The sequence below is a fragment of the Haliaeetus leucocephalus genome, unplaced genomic scaffold (genome assembly GCF_000737465.1).
Source record: "Haliaeetus leucocephalus isolate CR32 unplaced genomic scaffold, Haliaeetus_leucocephalus-4.0 Scaffold784, whole genome shotgun sequence".
In the NCBI taxonomy this organism is placed as follows: Eukaryota; Metazoa; Chordata; class Aves; order Accipitriformes; family Accipitridae; genus Haliaeetus; species Haliaeetus leucocephalus.
In genome coordinates, this window is record NW_010973220.1 from 4,327,204 (window position 1) to 4,345,636 (window position 18,433).

The 18,433-nt window shown below is 37.5% G+C and overlaps 1 protein-coding gene across 1 annotated transcript in view; it reads left to right on the top strand.

Moving 5' to 3' along the window:
• GPC5 (glypican 5) overlaps positions 1-18,433 on the top strand; it is a 713,875-nt gene that overhangs the window by 227,070 nt on the left and 468,372 nt on the right. The window contains 1 exon segment of the mRNA XM_010581507.1: positions 10,448-10,568. Within this exon segment, the coding sequence (XP_010579809.1) occupies positions 10,448-10,568 (121 nt within the window).

An 18,433-nucleotide genomic window follows, 5' to 3' on the forward strand; every position in this document is an offset into this window, starting at 1 on the left:
TGTCTGCCTAATGAAGCCTTTGGGACATCTAGTTATTCCTTTAGCACTTCTTATTGCTAGTTAAGAACTTATTTTTGGAAGACACAGCTAACATCAAAACTATGATGAACTGGCTTCCAACCACTACATATAAAATCCTCTTAAAAATTTTGGTGTTCAGATTAAGATCATGAAGGATTGTTGGAGGTTTTTTTGAGCTTTAGAAGAGCAATTGTAGGATTAGAACATAATGGAAATTATTGAGATGATAGATTTTGTGCTGTACAAAATAACAAAGGTCTGGGTTACACTTGGAAATTCATTAAAAGAGATATTCCAAAAGGCTCTGTAATAGTTACTTTATTACATACTCAGTGTGATTTGTCTTATTGCCATGAACCTTGTTCCAAATAAGCAAGTTTTTAATGAAATACCTGTTTTAAAAGGAGTATTGCAAAGACATGTCTCTTAGTTTTCAAGTATAGAAAAGCCCAAAGGCTGACCTGCTATTTTTTCCTTTAACAAGGCAGGCCTGGTCAATGATCAAAAATAACCTTTTATTACACATGTTTTAGCCTAAATGATTACAGGAACATATTTTTGTCTGAAGCACAAATAACACACCTTTTACTCAGTTGTTTTCCACACTGAACATTTTCTGTAAATTTAACAAGTGTATATGCAATCAGTTTTTTTCAAATATATACCAAATTACAGATCTAAAAATAAATTTTCATTGAAAAATTCAAAGACATTTTATTTCCTTTTAAAATAAATGTTGATCAATTAAAAAGTATTGAAAATGTCTAGGAAGAATGGATTCTGTCCTAGAATTACTACAAATATTGTCTCTGATAATTAGGTGTCAAATATTTTTGACAAGTTTTCTGAAGCTAACTTTGCAATATCTACTCTCAAAAAACTTTGTAAGACTAGACAAAAACAACAAACACACCTGTTCAAGTGCTAAGCATTTTTTATGATAGCAGTGATTCTTTGATTTGTTCAGCTTTGTTAATTAAAATTTGCATCACTAAACACTCTTACTCATTTGTTGCTACACATGTTTACTTTATACTAGTATTCAGGTAATTGTTAATTTCTCAATTAACAGTTACCCAGAATTTTGAAATGTCCAGCAGTGACGAAGATGCTAGCAATAGCAGGTGTAAAACAGCAATTAGCAGCAATCATAAAGCAAGCAAGCAAGCTGAGAAAGAGTTATTAAAAATCATATCCCAAGTTTGAAATAAAACAAAATGTAGTGGGCACACTGTGCTATCTTACCATTCTTAAACACAGTGAGACTATATAAATACAGGTGCTTGCTTGTAACTTGTAAGTGCCAGCAGCCTAAGCTGTGAAGTAATTTAGAATTCAATTAACATGAGAAGCTGAACAAAACAAATCCCTTAGCAATGCCAGTACATGAATGCCTAGTTTTCCAGACTAGGACATACAAACAAGAAAATCCAGTTTGTGAAGGAAGAGCGTATTGCAAAAGTTGCATCTTGGTTACTGTATCAATGCCAGTTAAAGAAGATGAATACAGGAGAACAAACATAGTAAATAAACAGATTAATTTAAAAATTAAGTTATTTGGTCTCTTGTATATTATATTCTCTCTGTCTGGAGCTTCCAAAAGAACCCACAGGAAGTAAACACCTAGTTTCAATCTGTTTCCCTAGGATTTCAGTGCTTGCTTCAAACAGTCAGCTGATGAAAATCAGCATTGCTTCATTTATACCAAGTTAGTTTCAAATGCAGAAAATTAAGTCAATGGAGACACTTTTCCATTGTTACCAGATGAGGAGTTAGTGGTTATTGTCTGCTTGCTCTCATGGAGATTACTGTGATTCTACCCGTTAAGATTTCATTTGAGATGAAATATTGCGAATGGAGGTGAGAATCCTATTACCACAAAATGACGAAAAGGCAGCGTCTCTACAGCTGCAGCGTCTCTACAGCTGCAGCAGCTTTGAGCCACCGGAACCTCCTACAGCAGTGTGACGACCTGACGCACAGGAGTATTTCAGAGGTAAGGCAATGCACCCCGGTGATTAAGCCCTTCACAACCAGAGCGGTTGTCTCAATATCATGACCCTGTAACTTGACAACTTAACATAGAGACTCCTCAGTAACTCTTGATAAAGTCTAATTGAGCCAAGCACTGAAAAGCCCAGGAAGGCGGTGGTAGAAGGTGATGGTAGCAGCTGGCAGAGAGACGTCAGGGTGGGTGAACAGCTAAACTTGCTAAAGTGCAGCATGTCACCAGATTTCTTGGGAGAGGCTTGACTGCTAAAATGCTTAGGATTGTTCTGGAGAATAGCATCTGCTGTGATAATACACCTTTTGTTACTTTAATCTCCCACTTGTAACATGTTCCAAGTGCCTAAAAGAAGCTCAGCATCACTTCCTCCAAGCAGTAGAAGCAGCAACAAATTTGAATCCCACTCAGTATCCTCAGTTCTTCTTTTTCTGGATTTGCTTGCCTGGTGTGCTAGTGAACCTGAAAACATTAAAGGCAAAGTTAGCCTCTCTGTCTTTCACTTCTTATCTTCAGCATCATCAGGAAGAGGGCAGTTCTTACCCGTTTGTCTGTACAGTGTTTCGGTATATATAAACATATAAATATATATATAAACTTACATAAATATATATAAATGGATTTTATTATTAAAAACTGTTATCGATGTTAATTTTTTTGCCAGTAACTGGAGGGTGACTATCTTGACCTGTGACTACATTTTTGTCTGCAGAAATTCTCAGTATTATGAGGACATGCGGAAACATAGTTTTCTAGAAATATATGTAGAGACTTCCCAAGTTCTCTAACAGTCTGATCTATGATGAAAGGAAACTTCAAGTCTGTAGTGGCTCTGAGTTAATTTGTTTTTATTCAAAGCAATCATTTTCACTAAAAAGACAATAAGACACCGTGGTGTTTGATGATGTGCAGTTCCCCTGCAAACCTGTCATTGGTGGCATGTCAGCCAATAATGATAAGTAGCAGCAAATTTAAAGAGTAACAGGTCTGAAACAAAACACTACTAGCACTGGGAGTTGAGCTCTGGAGAAGTTTGGATCTAGATCAAAACTTTATGGCTCAGACCCATTTTTAACATTGATTTCTTACTCTATTTTAGCTATTCTATGTTGATGTTACTCTACAAAGCTAGTGTGAAGGAACGGAAAATCATGATCAGTTGTTGACAATAAATATGATGTATCAGTATTTGTTGTCATCACAATATAATACAGATTATTTGTGTTGGAGGGATATAGAGGTACAGATCTGCCTTAAGCACCATGTCCAAAATGGCTGCTTCTTACAAGAATTAATATGTTCATTACTTTTAATAGCTTTTCCAACTCCATTTTGGAAAACATGCATGTTTTTCCAAGAAATCAGGGATAGCCAATAAAGCATGATCTTCTCTTTTAACAGAGATATTAATACAATCAAATGTAAAACCCACCAACGGTATTTATAGATACAATAGAAAGTAATAGGATATTTATATGAATATTCATATATTGAGCTCAGAAAATGGGCACCTTGTTATTCATCACTTTAAAACATGTTTATAGAATACAAATACATTGGTGCTTGGTTTTTTTCCTAGTGTTGATGAAAATGAATAGTACTTGGGGACCAAGTCTGCCTATTAAAGTGATGTGATACATTACCATGCTTGTACAGAAATGAGCACAGATGGCGGGTCTATTACTTCTCTAGCAAGAAATTCGTCATTTTTTTTTTCCTCAGGATTCAAATTCGAGCAACACTTGCTCAAGTCAGGCTACCTCTGTGGGGATCCTTAAAATGTTTTTTCCATTACTTGTACATTACGAGTAAAAGAAACAGAAAGTGATTAATGCTGTATTAAAACTTTATAATGAATGAAGTCTCTCAAACCAAGAGTCTGAGATTTTTATATTTTTCCCTCAACTAAAGGGAAACATATTTTGCATGTAAATGTAAGTCTGCGGGGATGAAATTTTGTGTACCGTGCTCATATTCCCAATAGCCCATTCAGCTCTGACAGATCATTTAGTTCACATTAGAATGTTTGAAGATGTTAGATTTATAGACATTTGTTAATTAAACACAATGATATGTGGAAAATAAAACAACATACAAGTAAGTTTATAATTTTTGTACGCAAAAGATATCAATTCAAGCAGCAAAAGAGCAGATTAAGCAAAAAGAGGTTGACTTCCATAATCTTACTTTTCTGATAAGGATCGATAAAGCAATACTTCATAAGGCTCTATCAATGCCTTGTACACCTGAAGAAAGAAAAAGTGTTTTCAACCTGCCTTGTGATTTCTCAGAGCCTGTAATTACAAAAGACTCAAAGTTAAATGATAGTTTTTAATGTCAATTGATCAAAGTCAGATCACCTTGCACTGAAAACAAATTTAATATGGGTTAAAATTTCTAATAACAGGAAAAAAATGCAAACATATGCATTTATTTACCTTAGTATGTTGAGTATATTCACATTTGGGGGCTCTATACTGAGACCATCATCATTTAGCAATGCAACATCATATGAAAAATGTTGTTCATCATTTTTGCTGTGAATACAAAGACAGTATTGTGAAATTTGGACACCAGGTGTCCACCAAGCCACTCTATCGCTCCCCTTCCTCAACTGGACAGGGGAGAAAAATAGGATAAAAGGCTCATGTGTCAGGATAAGAACAGGGAGATCACTCAGCAGTTACCATCTTGGGCAAAACAGACTTGACTTGGGGAAATTAATTTAATTTATTAACAATCAAATAGGAGTAGGATAATGAGAAATAAAACCAAATCTTAAAAAACCTTCTCCCCACCCTTCTCTTCTTCCCAGGCTCAACTTCACTCCTGGCTTCCCTACCTCCTCCCCCTGAGTGGCACAGAGGGATGGGGAATGGGGGTTGTGGTCAGTTCATTACGCATGGTCTCTGCCACTCCTTCCTCCTCACACTCTTCCCCTGCTCCAGCGTGGGGTACCTCGCACAGGAGACAGTCCTCCACGAACTTCTCCAACATGGGTCCTTCCCATGGGCTGCAGTTCTTCACACACTGCTCCAGTGTGGGTCCCTTCCACGGGCTGCAGTCCTTCAGGCACAGGCTGCTCCAGCGTGGGTCCCCCCCCCAGGGTCACAAGTCCTGCCAGAAAACCTGCTCCAGCGTGGGCTCCTCTCTCCACAGGGCCACGGGTCCTGCCAGGAGCCTGCTCCAGTGTGGGCTTCCCACGGGGTCACAGCCTCCTTCAGGCATCCACCTGCTCCGGCGTGGGGTCCTCCCTGGGCTGCAGGTGGAGATCTGCTCCCCCGTGGACCTCCCTGGGCTGCAGGGGGACAGCCTGCCTCACCATGGTCTTCCCCACGGGCTGCAGGGGAATCTCTGCTCCAGCACCTGGAGCACCTCCTCCCCCTCCTTCTGCACTGACCTGGGGGTCTGCAGGGCTGTTTCTCCTACATGTTCTCACTCCTCTCTCCGGCTGCAGTTTCTGTGCCGCAGCAACTTTTTTTCCCCTTCGTAAATCTGTTCTCCCAGAGGCACTACCACTGTCACTGATGGGCTCAGCTTTGGCCAACAGCAGGTCTGTCTTAGAGCCGGCTGGCATTGGCTCTGTCGGATGTGGGGGAAGCTTCTAGCAGCTTCTCACAGAAGGCACCCCTGTAGCCCCTCCACTACCAAAACCTTGTCACGCAAATCCAATACATTTGGGGAAAACCATTCTTCCAAATGGGATTGCACTCTTTTTGTTCCCTCCAAATGAATCTTAATTTTTGTCATTTACCTCTTCATTTTCCATATGTGATGCTTTACAAGGTATCTTCCTGGGTGAAAATTGGCATCCAGAATTTGGAGGATTAATTTCAAGATGGGATTCTCCCTGAATATAAAATGAAAAACTTTTGAAGGAGTAAAGCTTTACTAAGCCTGACTAAACCAGCACTTCAAAAGCATAATGGTTTCTGGAGAGAGAAGGAGAAGTAGCAACTCCTTTAAGAGTCAAACTGGGGAATGTGGTAAACATTCAGTAGACCTAAGGATAAACCAGAAGCCTTTGAAATGAGTAGTGATTATACCAGTCCTGGACCCAAAGTTTTTTCTGTGGATGTAATCTTGTGTGTTATTTGGGGTCTGCTGGGGCCAGTAACAGACAAAAATGTCAGGAGGATGGGCTGAAATGTGTCAGTTGTCACAGAACAGGATTTGAACTGGTTTGGGGACAGCAGTGCATTTGTGAAGGTGTTGGGTAGAGAAGTGCTCTGTTCTGCTTGGGAACGTTGTTGTGCAGGGTGAGGAGGCCCATAGGCAGGGGGAATCAGAAATTCACTTCTTCTGTTAGCCCTGGAAAGGATCATGCTGGCTGTGGGTGAGAGAAAGGTCAGGAATGAGAAAGAAGGTAGAAAGAAAGGTGCTAAACAGCTCAGAGCAAGTAAGGACAAGTAATATGGAGGTTGTTACTACCAGTTCCTAATGATCTAATAGTCATTCAGTGCTAATAGACTTAAAGTTGTGGTGTTATCAAGCACTAGTGGGCTGCTTGTCATTGCTTCAATGCACATGTCACCTCTGCTTCAGCTTCTTATCCTTCCCCACTCTCAACTGGAAAAAGCAAACCCCACCTCTGAGCAGTCAGCAAGGATGCAGTTTGGGCAACTAATGCGAGTAGGTTCTTCGACAGGTAAGTGACTGAGTGGATTTCCTTCCTGAAGGGAATAAAAAGTAGCCTGGTAGTGACAGTAAAAGAAGAAAATGCTTACCAAACTTTCATTTTCTTTACAAAGCTGCAAGGGCAGGCAGAAGAACGGACAGGGGTATTCCCAGACTAGAGCATGCCCACTCACACTGTACATCTGCTTTCTGTGCAGCAATGTTTTTCTCACCAAAGTGAGCAAAAGAGGTAAAGGTTGAGTGATATTTGCTACAGGCAGTATTACTGGGTAAGGATATCTGGACTTTGTATAAGAATTGCTTTAATCATGAGAACTGAGAGAACATTCAAAGGGATTATGGACATGCTTCTGGGATAACTTGAAGCTTCCAACCCAAAATGGCAAAGAGCTTTTGGGCCACACGGGGCTGACAATTTTGAAAATGTGTAAATCAGAAAAAAGGGTATATTTTTTACATGAGAAAGGAGAATCATTCATTGCCTAGAAAGAAATTTTAATATTAGATAATAGACCTCCTCTACATGGGGAGGATATGTATTTTGCCTTTGAGAGAATATGAAAAGAACATGGATGCCCCATCCCTGGCAGTGTTCAAGGCCAGGTTGGATGGGGCTTTGAGCAACCTGGTCTGGTGGAAGGTGTCCCTGCCCATGGCAGGCAGGCTGGACTAGATGATCTTTAAAGGTCCCTTCCAACCCAAACCATTCTGTGATTCTATAACAGAATGACTAGAAGTGGGAGCGAGACAACCAAATTAATTGCTAACACTTTTTACTGGTAAGTAAATCCAATTACTCCTTATGAACCACAGCTGAAGAGGAATTTAGAGGATGACAGCTCTAAAGAGGTTGAGGAACACAACTGAAACTCCTAATATCTGGTCCACTGACAAGACAGTATTACTTTCCCAGCTACTTTCCCTCACGTGAAAGAAGGGATTTAGTACTGCGGTAAATACCAGCTGTGCAAGGATGTGGATTTCATTGTGGAAATAGCTGAAAAAGAAATGATGGTCAGCTTTGAACGAGTCATTGCCAGATGATTCCCAGATGAGCTAAATTAATAAAATTGTAGCCTAGGCAAGTCTCAACTTGTGTATGGTTTATTTCTTCCTGCATAGTTAGACAACTGAGTATCATTGATTGAATTAAAAAAAGAGAAAGTATAATCTTTTTCACATAGTTATGTAGTTCACTGGCAAATGTGTAATAGTTGGGCTTGCAGCATTTGGAAAAAGGTGTTAATTGAAGAATTCTGAGTGACAGAAAGTGAGAACATAGGTTTTGCATGCTGTGAAACAGAAAATGAGAGCAGTGTGTAGAAAGGATAGCAATAACCTTTAAGACTTTTTTTTTTATAGTGTTACAGTATGAAGAGAAATTGCTGTGTTGCATTAAACCAGTGTGTTAAGTTAAACCAGTTGTCCGTCTGGTGAGTGCAGTATTGTTCAGCTGGAAAGGGAAAGGAAGGAATGAATTCCATATTGAATTATCTATTTTGATTTAGACAAATGACTGTGAAAGAAGGATTTTTGAGGAAAACCTTGGAGAATGTTTCTAGGTTTGGAGTTTTTTTTATCCTTAGAAGCTACCAGAAGATTTGTCGACCCTACTGAAATTGCTGTGTTAAACGTTCCCTCAAGTCTAGCAGGCAGGCTGCAGATTTTGTACACACCCCTGTAAAAAGCTTTACTCCATCACTACAAGCTGGCAAATTGCCCCATCACTACAAAACAGCACAAAAAGCTGTCTGCTATAAACCAAAATACCACTTTGTGAAGAACATGAGCCATTCATATATTCAATGTATTCAACAGTGCTATGAAGATTTTTTTTTTAAACTCATTTCAACTACCATGTTCCAGTGAGCTACATTAAGTACATTAAGCTTTGCTGTCCTGATTGTGCAGCATTAACATCCATTCCAAGTAATAGTATGGCTAGTGAATCAGCAAAGGGTTCCATAATGGCTTTTAGTAATGAGCTTATTATTTTTAGTATTTACCTTTATCTGATACAGTGTGTCCTGAATATTGGATACAGCTGACTATATTTTCTCAAATGAAGAATGAATAAAGCTGAAATCTTTAACTTGTGACTAATCCTAGGTTATCATTGCTGTGATATCTTGATGCATAATTGAATTTAAATTTGATATTATATCTGCTTCCAGTGCACTTGATTGCTTGCAGGAGAAATAGAGAGTACACTTGGCCTAAATAGCACATGCAGAGCTGTATGTAGAAGGTCTAGAATTTTAGTATTTACTGTCTGAAACCGAATGCTTTAAAGGACTTAAGTGATGAAAGACTGCTGGATCCTTAAAAGTCTGGGACCTTAAAAGTCTGGGAAAATTTTGCTGAGCCTTAGAATTAGTTCACTTTTGAAGCATTTTGCAGAACATGTAGTCCAAAAAGTGTCTTCTTGTAATGCCTGAAGGAGCTACTAATTTTTGTCACTCACATAGAAGGCAAATTGCGCTCTCTGGGACCTATGGAAAACTTAGAGTCATTTTATATGACAGGGTTAATTTATACCTATGAGCACGGCCAATGTAATTTTAGGAATGGCATCTGTGTCTGGGTATGCTTCCTTAGGAATATCCTCAGTCTCACTTGAGGTGATATTTAAGCAAAGATAAAAACAAAAATATTGTTGTTATGTGGCAACCTTGTTTTAATGAACAGTGTTGATTGTTTAGCATACAGGGAAGGTTTTCTGCAGAGCTAAGAGGACCTGTAGTGTTTTTCATAAAACAGATCATGTAAAATTTGAATATGCTCTGTTGTCTATGCTCATATGCAGATCTAATAGGCAGGAATTGGGCATTTCTTTACTCCATTCCTGATAGGGTTCTTTCCTTTCTTTTTCTTACAGCGTAACAGCTGGCAAAATATTTTTGAGACAGAGATATATAGAGCTATCCTCTTGTAGGGTATGCAGATGAAACCTAACATATGGAGGGTATTTGCACAATGTACAGTATCTGTGATGAGAAGGTAGATATTCAGTTTTTCTTGCACAATTTGAGTATTACGTATAACATGGGAAGTTGAATGAAGAATTACATCTTAATAAGCCACAGAGTTCTGCTAGGTGCTTAATTTTAGTCTCTGTATTTTGAATTTTGATATATTAGAAACAATGTTCTACTTACTACAGCAGTTCTTTCTTGAACGACCATATATCTGGTTTCTATTGATTCTTTTTTACATATCTATCTATTAAGTAAATTTTTACCTACTCTACTTATATCAGTTACATAATGCTAAATAATTTATGCACAACTTGGCTGTTGTCCTGCAATATTCTGTCTGCATGTGCATCCACAAAAACACTAGGAAACTTCAGGTGTAGTTCTGAACATAGTGTGTGTAGAATCTGGAGTTTGTTTTAAAAACCTGAAATGTCATACCTTTAGGCAATCACCATGTAGTTTGTATTTAGCAAAACCAAAATGGAGGACAGTCTTTGCACACACAAAAAACCCCATGCATAGGGCTGAATGTTTCTTGTTTGAAACTATAGATAACTCTTTTTCTTTTTAAAGTTTGTAGTAAAATTAAAGCTGTAATAAATAATACAACTTTGTGGAATGTAGTAATTACATTATGCTGTATTTCTTTTCTGTGAAAAATATGTGCACAAAATTAATGCATCTCATTAAAGTGGAATGTTGGTGCCATTTGAGTTAATACGAACTAGAAGATGACTCTCTGAGAGCAGAATAACTTACTAAAGTATGTGTGTGTGTGTGTGTGTGTGTTTGTGTATTAAACTAGCTATACTCATCATGTGGTTGGCAGTGGAATCAAAGCTCAGTCTGCAAATCCAGAAGTAAAAGTGAAGGGAGCAGATCCTGTAATAAGTCAAATTATTGACAAGCTGAAACATGTTATTCAGGTAAGCTGCTTTTACCTATAGATACAGTGTAGTACTAAAGACTAGTAGTGAAAGTATTAATTTACTGTACATTAAAGGTTAGTTGTTAATTCAGGTTACTGCTCAGTGCACGTCAAGAGCAAAACACTGCTTGCTCTCTGTCTCACTTCAATTATTAAAAATGATTTAGTTAAAAGGTTTGCATATGGTAGGTAAGTGTCGGAGGTCTGACTCTGGCAGCTAGGCCATCTGTACCTGCGAGTACCACAACTCGGCATTGCAGTAAACGTACAGAAACACAAACAGTATAATTTAGGGATATAAACTGGGTGCATATGTTTAAAACACAATAAAACATAATTTCCCTCTTCCCTCTACTAAATCTACGTTCTTTCTTAACTAGTCTTGCTGCAGGGTTTTTTGTTTAGATGCCAGATAGAAAAACTAGAAAGTTTGAACAAGAATAGCATGCTTGCTAAAGGAGTTGGTGTTCATTACCTGATGTACATATCTGTCAGTCACTAAATTTAAGGCTGTGCACAGAAAGCCAGAACTACAGGACAAAAACCTGATTCTATTGAAACAAACCGTTATTTTGCTGACAACTCTCTATTTCAGTTTAAACATATACGTTTCCACTGATCTGAAGACTCAGTGGTAAGAAATGTTCTATTGGCATTTCTTGTCAGTGACCCATCTAACCCAGTATCCTGTCATCTGTAAAAGTAGAGGCTACTTAGGGAGGGCATGCAAACTTGGCACCTTTATGATCTCCACTCCACTTCTCTACCTCGTTCCCCAGACATGAGAATTAGAGATATTAGACAGCTCTTCCTTGTCTAGTACATTTAGTTCCATCTAAGGACTTGCTTTAATTTTGTTTCTCCATCTTCTTGGCAGCTTTTAAATACAGTTTACCAAATGGTTTCTGGAGTTGAAATATTACTGATAGCTTAATGATAAACTCTCTTGGTTCTTATTTCTCTATTTGTGAAAAATAACTTTTCTCTGACAACAAAGGAGAGTGGTGAAATAGAAAAAAAAAAACCAACTCAAAACTTCTTTTCTGTAAGTAGGGTTATTTTCTGGGAGAAGTGGCATCCAGATATAAACTCAAAGGCAATCATTATTCCTTTCTCCTTAAAAGAAGTATCTTTCATAGCCTTCCAGTTTCAGCATGCTTTTGTGTCTCTTTATTAAAATGGTGGTTACAATGGTGAGAAAATGAATACAATTTTCCCTCCAAAGAGATGCTATGACTTAATTAAGAACTACAAATTAATGTGCAAAGAAAAACATTGCAAATTTTACTGGGTTAGTCTCAAGGTCTTTCATCTATCAGGAATGCCCTCCTTTGATATTAAATCTGCACTGTATAGTTTATTGTGTTGTTTTCCTCTAGAGACTAGGAGTTGTGTCGTTTCCTCCTCAAGTGAGGATCTAAAAGAGTGGAATAGAACAATTCCATTATAAGGTATTTCATTTTGAGAGCTTATTCGCCCTTGTCCCAAAAGACTAGAGTGGGTCTTGGGGAGAAGGACATATAATTTACATACTGCAAGTCTTACTAGCCTCCAAATATGTTATCTTTCTATGGGATAGTTTCCTTTCTTGAAGCTCTGAGTATGGAAATAGGGTCAGGGGATAAAGAGAGCATCAAATTCCTTAGAGACCCGACATATAACTGCTTTTCCTCAGATAAAAGAGCTGAAGAAACTGCAGAAGAAGCTTTTTTCTCTACCATTTACTGCTTGGGAAAGGAGGATGGGGAGCGTAAATTAGAGATACACATACAAAAGATCACCTTTTCATCCTTTGTGATATCAAAAGGATGAATCACGTATTACGCTTATGACAGACAGATTAAATAAGGGGAGCTTAATGGATTGTGGTGTTGCCTCAGAGATAGATGGAGTCATACTGAAGTCTAGCACTCTATTCAAGCATTATTACTGCACTGCAAAAGTTTAAATAGCCAATTTAGTAGAAAAGAAATTGTATTTGTCCTGTTTTACAGATTTCAGGAATGATTAGTTCTGAAAAAGTCTATATACTTTAATGTAGCTTTAAGGTGACACAGATTGGCAGGGTGATATATAACTTGCTATTTATCGAGGCAACTATATATATTTTTATATAAATTCCATGTTGCTGTAACCTTGCTTGCTAAACAAGTACATTTTTGTTATTTGTGTTTTGTATGTAGCTATTAGGAGAAAGGAAATGAGTGGTAATTCCGGTTTATATGATTTTTCACATCAGCTTTTAAACATTTCAAGATGCAGGATATCAAAGTAACATTTCTCTCTGTCTCCTGATGTCATGATATGATATGGTCCTTCCTTCTCAACACACAGAGCTCTGACTGTGATCAGCGGTAAGTATAGCCTGATTTTCTTTTGCTTGTACAGCCTGTCATGGTTCCACAGCCTTCAGGTCTGAACAGTTTGTAAATTACCACTTTGTAAATATCAGTATGTGGCAAAGAATCAGAAGCTTTGTTTCTGGTACTTTTCACAGTAAAAATGGTGACATGCACTGACATGTAATTTAATCACTGATAACCTGTGGCATTTATTTGCAGCAGGGGTGGAATTCAGTTCTTTAATCGGACACCTGCATTTAGATGTTTAAGCTTCCCTTATATGTAGATCTAGTCCATGGACCTTAGAGAGCTGTTCATGTGGCCATACGTAAATGTGTGCTTCAGGATAAGAACAGCAGTTCTTTAGTCTTGCACAATATAAATGAGTTTGGATACATTGCCCACATGTTGGCATCTACACTGTAGACACCTGCAGTTAGGTGTCTGGTCTGAAGGATTTAATCCTTGTGTCATGTTTCTGAGCCCTTTTCGAGAGGTTGTCAGTTTGAACAGACGAACTAGAAATGTATCATTTTCTAAAAAGAAATATTTAGCATATACAAATATTTTTATATACGTATACATACATTTGGGGAGCTCTTCATAAAAATCTCATTTTATGATTATATATTATTTTCTAGTAGTTAAAAAAAAAGATGATTAAACTACAGAAGGACTAATTTGAAGAGGATAACCAGTTTTGCATTTAGAATACATCACTTAAATCAGATTGAAAAATATACCCTGATTGCATTTTGTCCTTCCAGACCAGCAAAAGTAATTCTCTCTAGTAAATCCAGGGTAGAAAAACTGTGTTAGAAAGCTTCAGTGTTTTCTGAAACCTTCTTTCCTCTTTGTCATCAAAGTAGATGACCCCTTTTCTCATCGATTACACTAACTTTCCCTTCTTACTTTGAAGAATCCCAGCACGAGGGCAAGAAGGAAGTGAATATTCCAAGATGTGAAGGGAGAGCCCATTTAAGGGAGGGTCCGTGAGCTCTCAGAAAATCAGGCTGTACATATTGTACAAATGACAAATACTATCAAATAGCAAAAGGAGAACAGATATCTTAAAGATCCCTTCCTGCTCATCTTTAACGTGTACGTAAGAAAAGGGATCAAAGACCATTCTGCCCTGCATGCAGAAAAGAACAGATGTCTCCTAGTATCTCCTCTTTTCTTGCAAGGTAGATATACAAGTGCATAAAAATCCCAAGGAAAGAATCAGCTGTAAAATATGTAAGCATACAGTGTTTAAACATACTTTGTTTTCTAGGTTCTATTCTATTCAAAACTTTAAACCACTGACATCAAACTTGTTGCAAAAGTGACCGTATCTCTTCCTGGCAGGCTGTGGTTTCTGGACACTTCTCCTTTGTGAGCGGCTCATAGTAATCCTCCTTCTCTTTCTGTAAATAGTGGATTTAACAAAAATCAATAGAACTTTTTGATTCCATTGGACCCTGACTGCTATAATCTGTGCTCTGGACTCCACAGGTTTGTATTCACAGCAACAAAGTGCAATTAGAGGAACTAACATGAACTCTGCTGAACGAGTCAGTGCTAAAAACAGCTTGACAAAGTCACCTTCTTTTATAAAATCCTTACTGGTACAGACTGGTGTTTTGGAGAGCTTTAAATGATGGGCTCTTCTTCATTCATTTATCTTCACAGTAGGCAAATAATGGGTTCAGTGCATAGTCTCTTATGTACTGCAGTCTGCAACTATCACTCTAATAGACAATCATGATAAGCAAAGTCAGTTGCATATGGCAGCAATAATAATTGTAATTATTTTTCTTTCTTCCCCTATAATTTAAAAACATGATTAATTTATCTTTCCTGCAAGTGCAAATACTGAGATTATGAAGTAAGTGTGATAGTTTGGTGCTGTGATTACAGGCAATTGGAGCTTGGTCATTTCAATGTATTTCTTCTTTCAGAAGACAATCTCAAAAAGACACTGCTTTTGAAAATAATAGACATTACTTGGAGCTCATATTTACAGGTGAAATAAAGACTTCCTAATTTTAGGAAATCCTGCCACAGTAGAAAATACCCCATGTCTGTCTGTCTGAGTTAGGCAGACCAAATCTCCCTCTGGAGATCTCCAGAGGCACCTGCCACTCTATTGACTATACTGGAAATCTAAATGCTTCTATTAGGGTAAAAGATTTCCTATTTCGAGGTGCAGCAAAAGATGTGCCTCAGCTTATTTGGAAGGGTTCCCATCTTATACTGCTATACCACTGGACTGCTAGCTGATATACATGGAACGATATTTACTTTCTCTGCAAAGGGCTGATAACTGTCACTAATGGAAGTGAGGTCTACATCCTTTAAGTGAACAGAGGCTGCTACTACTTCATAAGACATTAAATGTAGGTGACAATCTAATTTTTCCTTTACTACTGGTCATTATTATGGTGTGGTAAGCACTGTGTTTCACTGTGCCTTCATTTACCCATTTACCTAGCTCAAAAAGGTTACAAAAATAGTGACGTGAGATTTTGTTTTGACACTTGATTTGTCATACTAACAACTCAACTTTACAGCTGTGTTTTTTAAAGCTTTTATCAATGTACCACAACACAGGCAAAGTAATAAATGTTTTTATAAGAGCTCTTCAAGTACATACTGGGAATGGTGATGGAATACATTACCTAAGTCCTCATCTGCACATACAAAGAACCATGTTTTTAAATTATTCATATGCAAGATGTGGCACTTGCAGTTGTGTTTCCCTTTGATCACTCATATCAAGTTTGTGCCCTTTTTAGTGTTATGGTAATCTAATAGGTAAAATCCCTCTGCCTCTTAAGAGTAGTTCAGACTGCTGTATAAATTTAACAAATTATACATTCTGATGACTCTGTTGATGACTGAAATGGAGTTGTTTTTCATAGAATGAGTGAATTCGCAAGAGTACAGCATTTAATAGTCTTATATATGTTGGGCCTTACTTTGATACACTCTTCAGTAACACACTGGTGGAGACTCACTTTCAAAAGGTTTTTCTTTCCTTTCTCGCCTTAAATGGTTTTTTTGTTGTTGATATATTGTATCCTGCACTTTGCACCGTTCAGTAACAGGTCTCCCATAGAGGTAATTGGGAAGTAAAATTTCAGTGCACTTTGTGCAACAGCCATTCAGCATTCACTGGTGTTAGAATTGGTTTCAGCTGTGTTTGGTCCTAAACTGCCTGTTTATTATTTTTGTTGCAATAGGAAAGACTGCCTCACAATTTTTGTTTTGTTTTTCATATTACAAATGCATATCTAAATGTTAATTTGGCTTTAGATTTCATTTTTACTGCCTTTTTCACTTTTTAGTTTCTTCCCAAGTTAGAACAATCCTGCAGGTACAGAATAGCTCAGTATCTTGATTATGTTAATTTTTTCCCCAGTGATTTGTTGGCTGTCCCTTTCATATTTGATGTGTTGGCTCCTTCTTTTGTTTTATTTCTGGAATCAATACAATGTTCCTGTCTTTTTGAAATCAATCTCTGGGACAAATTCCATCTTTGGCAAGGCATGATAGCAGAGTATTAGAGTGACGTGTCATATTAGGATATTCCTACTTGACAGAGAAGCCTATTTCATATTTGTTGTGAGAGCTGTTCCTGTCTTTTGGCACATCTACAGAGAGCTGGCTTACACACTGTATTGTCTTCAGCTCCCTCTGACTGCTAGCTGGTGCCGAAGATGTTAAATACTTGAGTATTACCATTGCATGTAAGATATCAGCATAATTTCTGTAAATATATTAAACAGCTAGAAATCAGATGGGAAATTATTTTCTGAGTTTCACACTCCTCCTTTTAAAATGCACTTCAACTTCTAACCTCAAAAATACACATTAGAGTGCAGGATTGCTGATGCTTTTGTATCTCGTGAGAGTGAAAAGGCTTTCTTCGCAGGTCTGTGATGATAGTGAAGGTATACACCCTTTTCGTTGCTCACAAAGGTGGTCTTTCTGTATTTATAAGTCAAACCACTAAAAGTTATATGAACATTCTGAGATGATCATATGTCCTGGAAAATTATGTGTAAACTCAAACCTACATATGGTTTACAGGTGGAAGGCAGAGAAGGAAAAAGTGATAAGGAGAGCATGAAGTTGAGCCCATGCGTCTCCAAGTGTTGTGATGCTGAGGGTGTAAATTTAGAACAGGTCACCAGCCACATAGTCCTTTTTGTCAGTAATTTAAATGAAAACTCAGTAATCTTTTTCCTGGTTTGTTTTGTTTTTTTCACTAACTAGCTTACCAAAGTTACTAAAAGCTAATCAGAGTCCCATTCATTTAGCTCAAATGATCCTCATTTTTGTGTAGTATCTTTTTAGATAGGATTTGTGCTTAAATTAAAAGATTTTGATTTTTCTTAATGTGAATAACAAAAGGAAAAGAGTGTACATTGTACGGAGCTTTCTGGAACTAAGTTTAAGGTTCAAATTTGTGTAAAATACCAAATGATGAGCTAATTAAAAAAAAATTAAAATCCCTAACATTTGTATTTTTGCAATTTTTTTTTATTCCATTGCTTATAAAGCACTGCACAGTACACAGTGAGAAAACATACTCATTGATGCAAAAGAGAGATGCTATCAATTCTTACCCATTTAGTGCAGACAACAGTGGCACAGAAAACAAGACAGCCTTTTCTAGCTACTTAGGTGGATAGTGACACTAACCGAAGTATTCATTATGGTGCAGATGCTCTCTACAAAAGCCTATTTTGCACCTAAATTGCTTGCTGCTATACCTGGTAAAAACTGCTTGTGTTAGGGTTTCTTAGCAAAACAGGAACATTGTTCTATCTTCTCATTTTTAAGTACAATATTAAGTGAAGGAGAGGTTTGAGATTTTGCAAGAGTTATAGTTATGACAAACAATATGATCTGAGGCACAGATTTTGTGATGCTTACTTTAGAAAATCTACTATTTGCAAAACTGTGGAAAGGAAATTATTTTTTCCTATTTATAATTTATGCTCCTTGACTCTCTTAAAAATGGATTTTTATTTTATTTTTTAATACTTTCTTTTAAACTTCCCACAACTTTGGCTTTAGATCTCAAAGAAAACAAGTGGTTTTGTCCCCCAACCCCATGGATGTAGTAGCAATTCTGAAAGTGAAAAGGAGCTTCTGATGCCCTTAATTCCCAATCCCAACTTAAAAAAGAAAGGAAATACATATATTGATATATAATAGGACAAGCTAGAGAGTTCAAGAGGGCTTCAGGGCCCTGATGCAGTAGTCACAATGGTGTTTACTCAACCTCTCATTAACTTTGGTGGGCTCCGCAGAAGCATAGGGTCAGTCTGTGAAGGCTGGACATTTTTGCTTTCTTCTATAATTTCATCAGAGAATAGAAAACCCCTTCTTTTTGTAGTGAGGTAGTACCCCATTAGTTGCATAGATGGATGCAACTTATTGCATAATGTGTGACAGTGGATACGTTGCCAGATTTTTAATTAGTTTGGAAGGATCTCTCATCTGAAATGGCTTTGGGTTTTGGGGG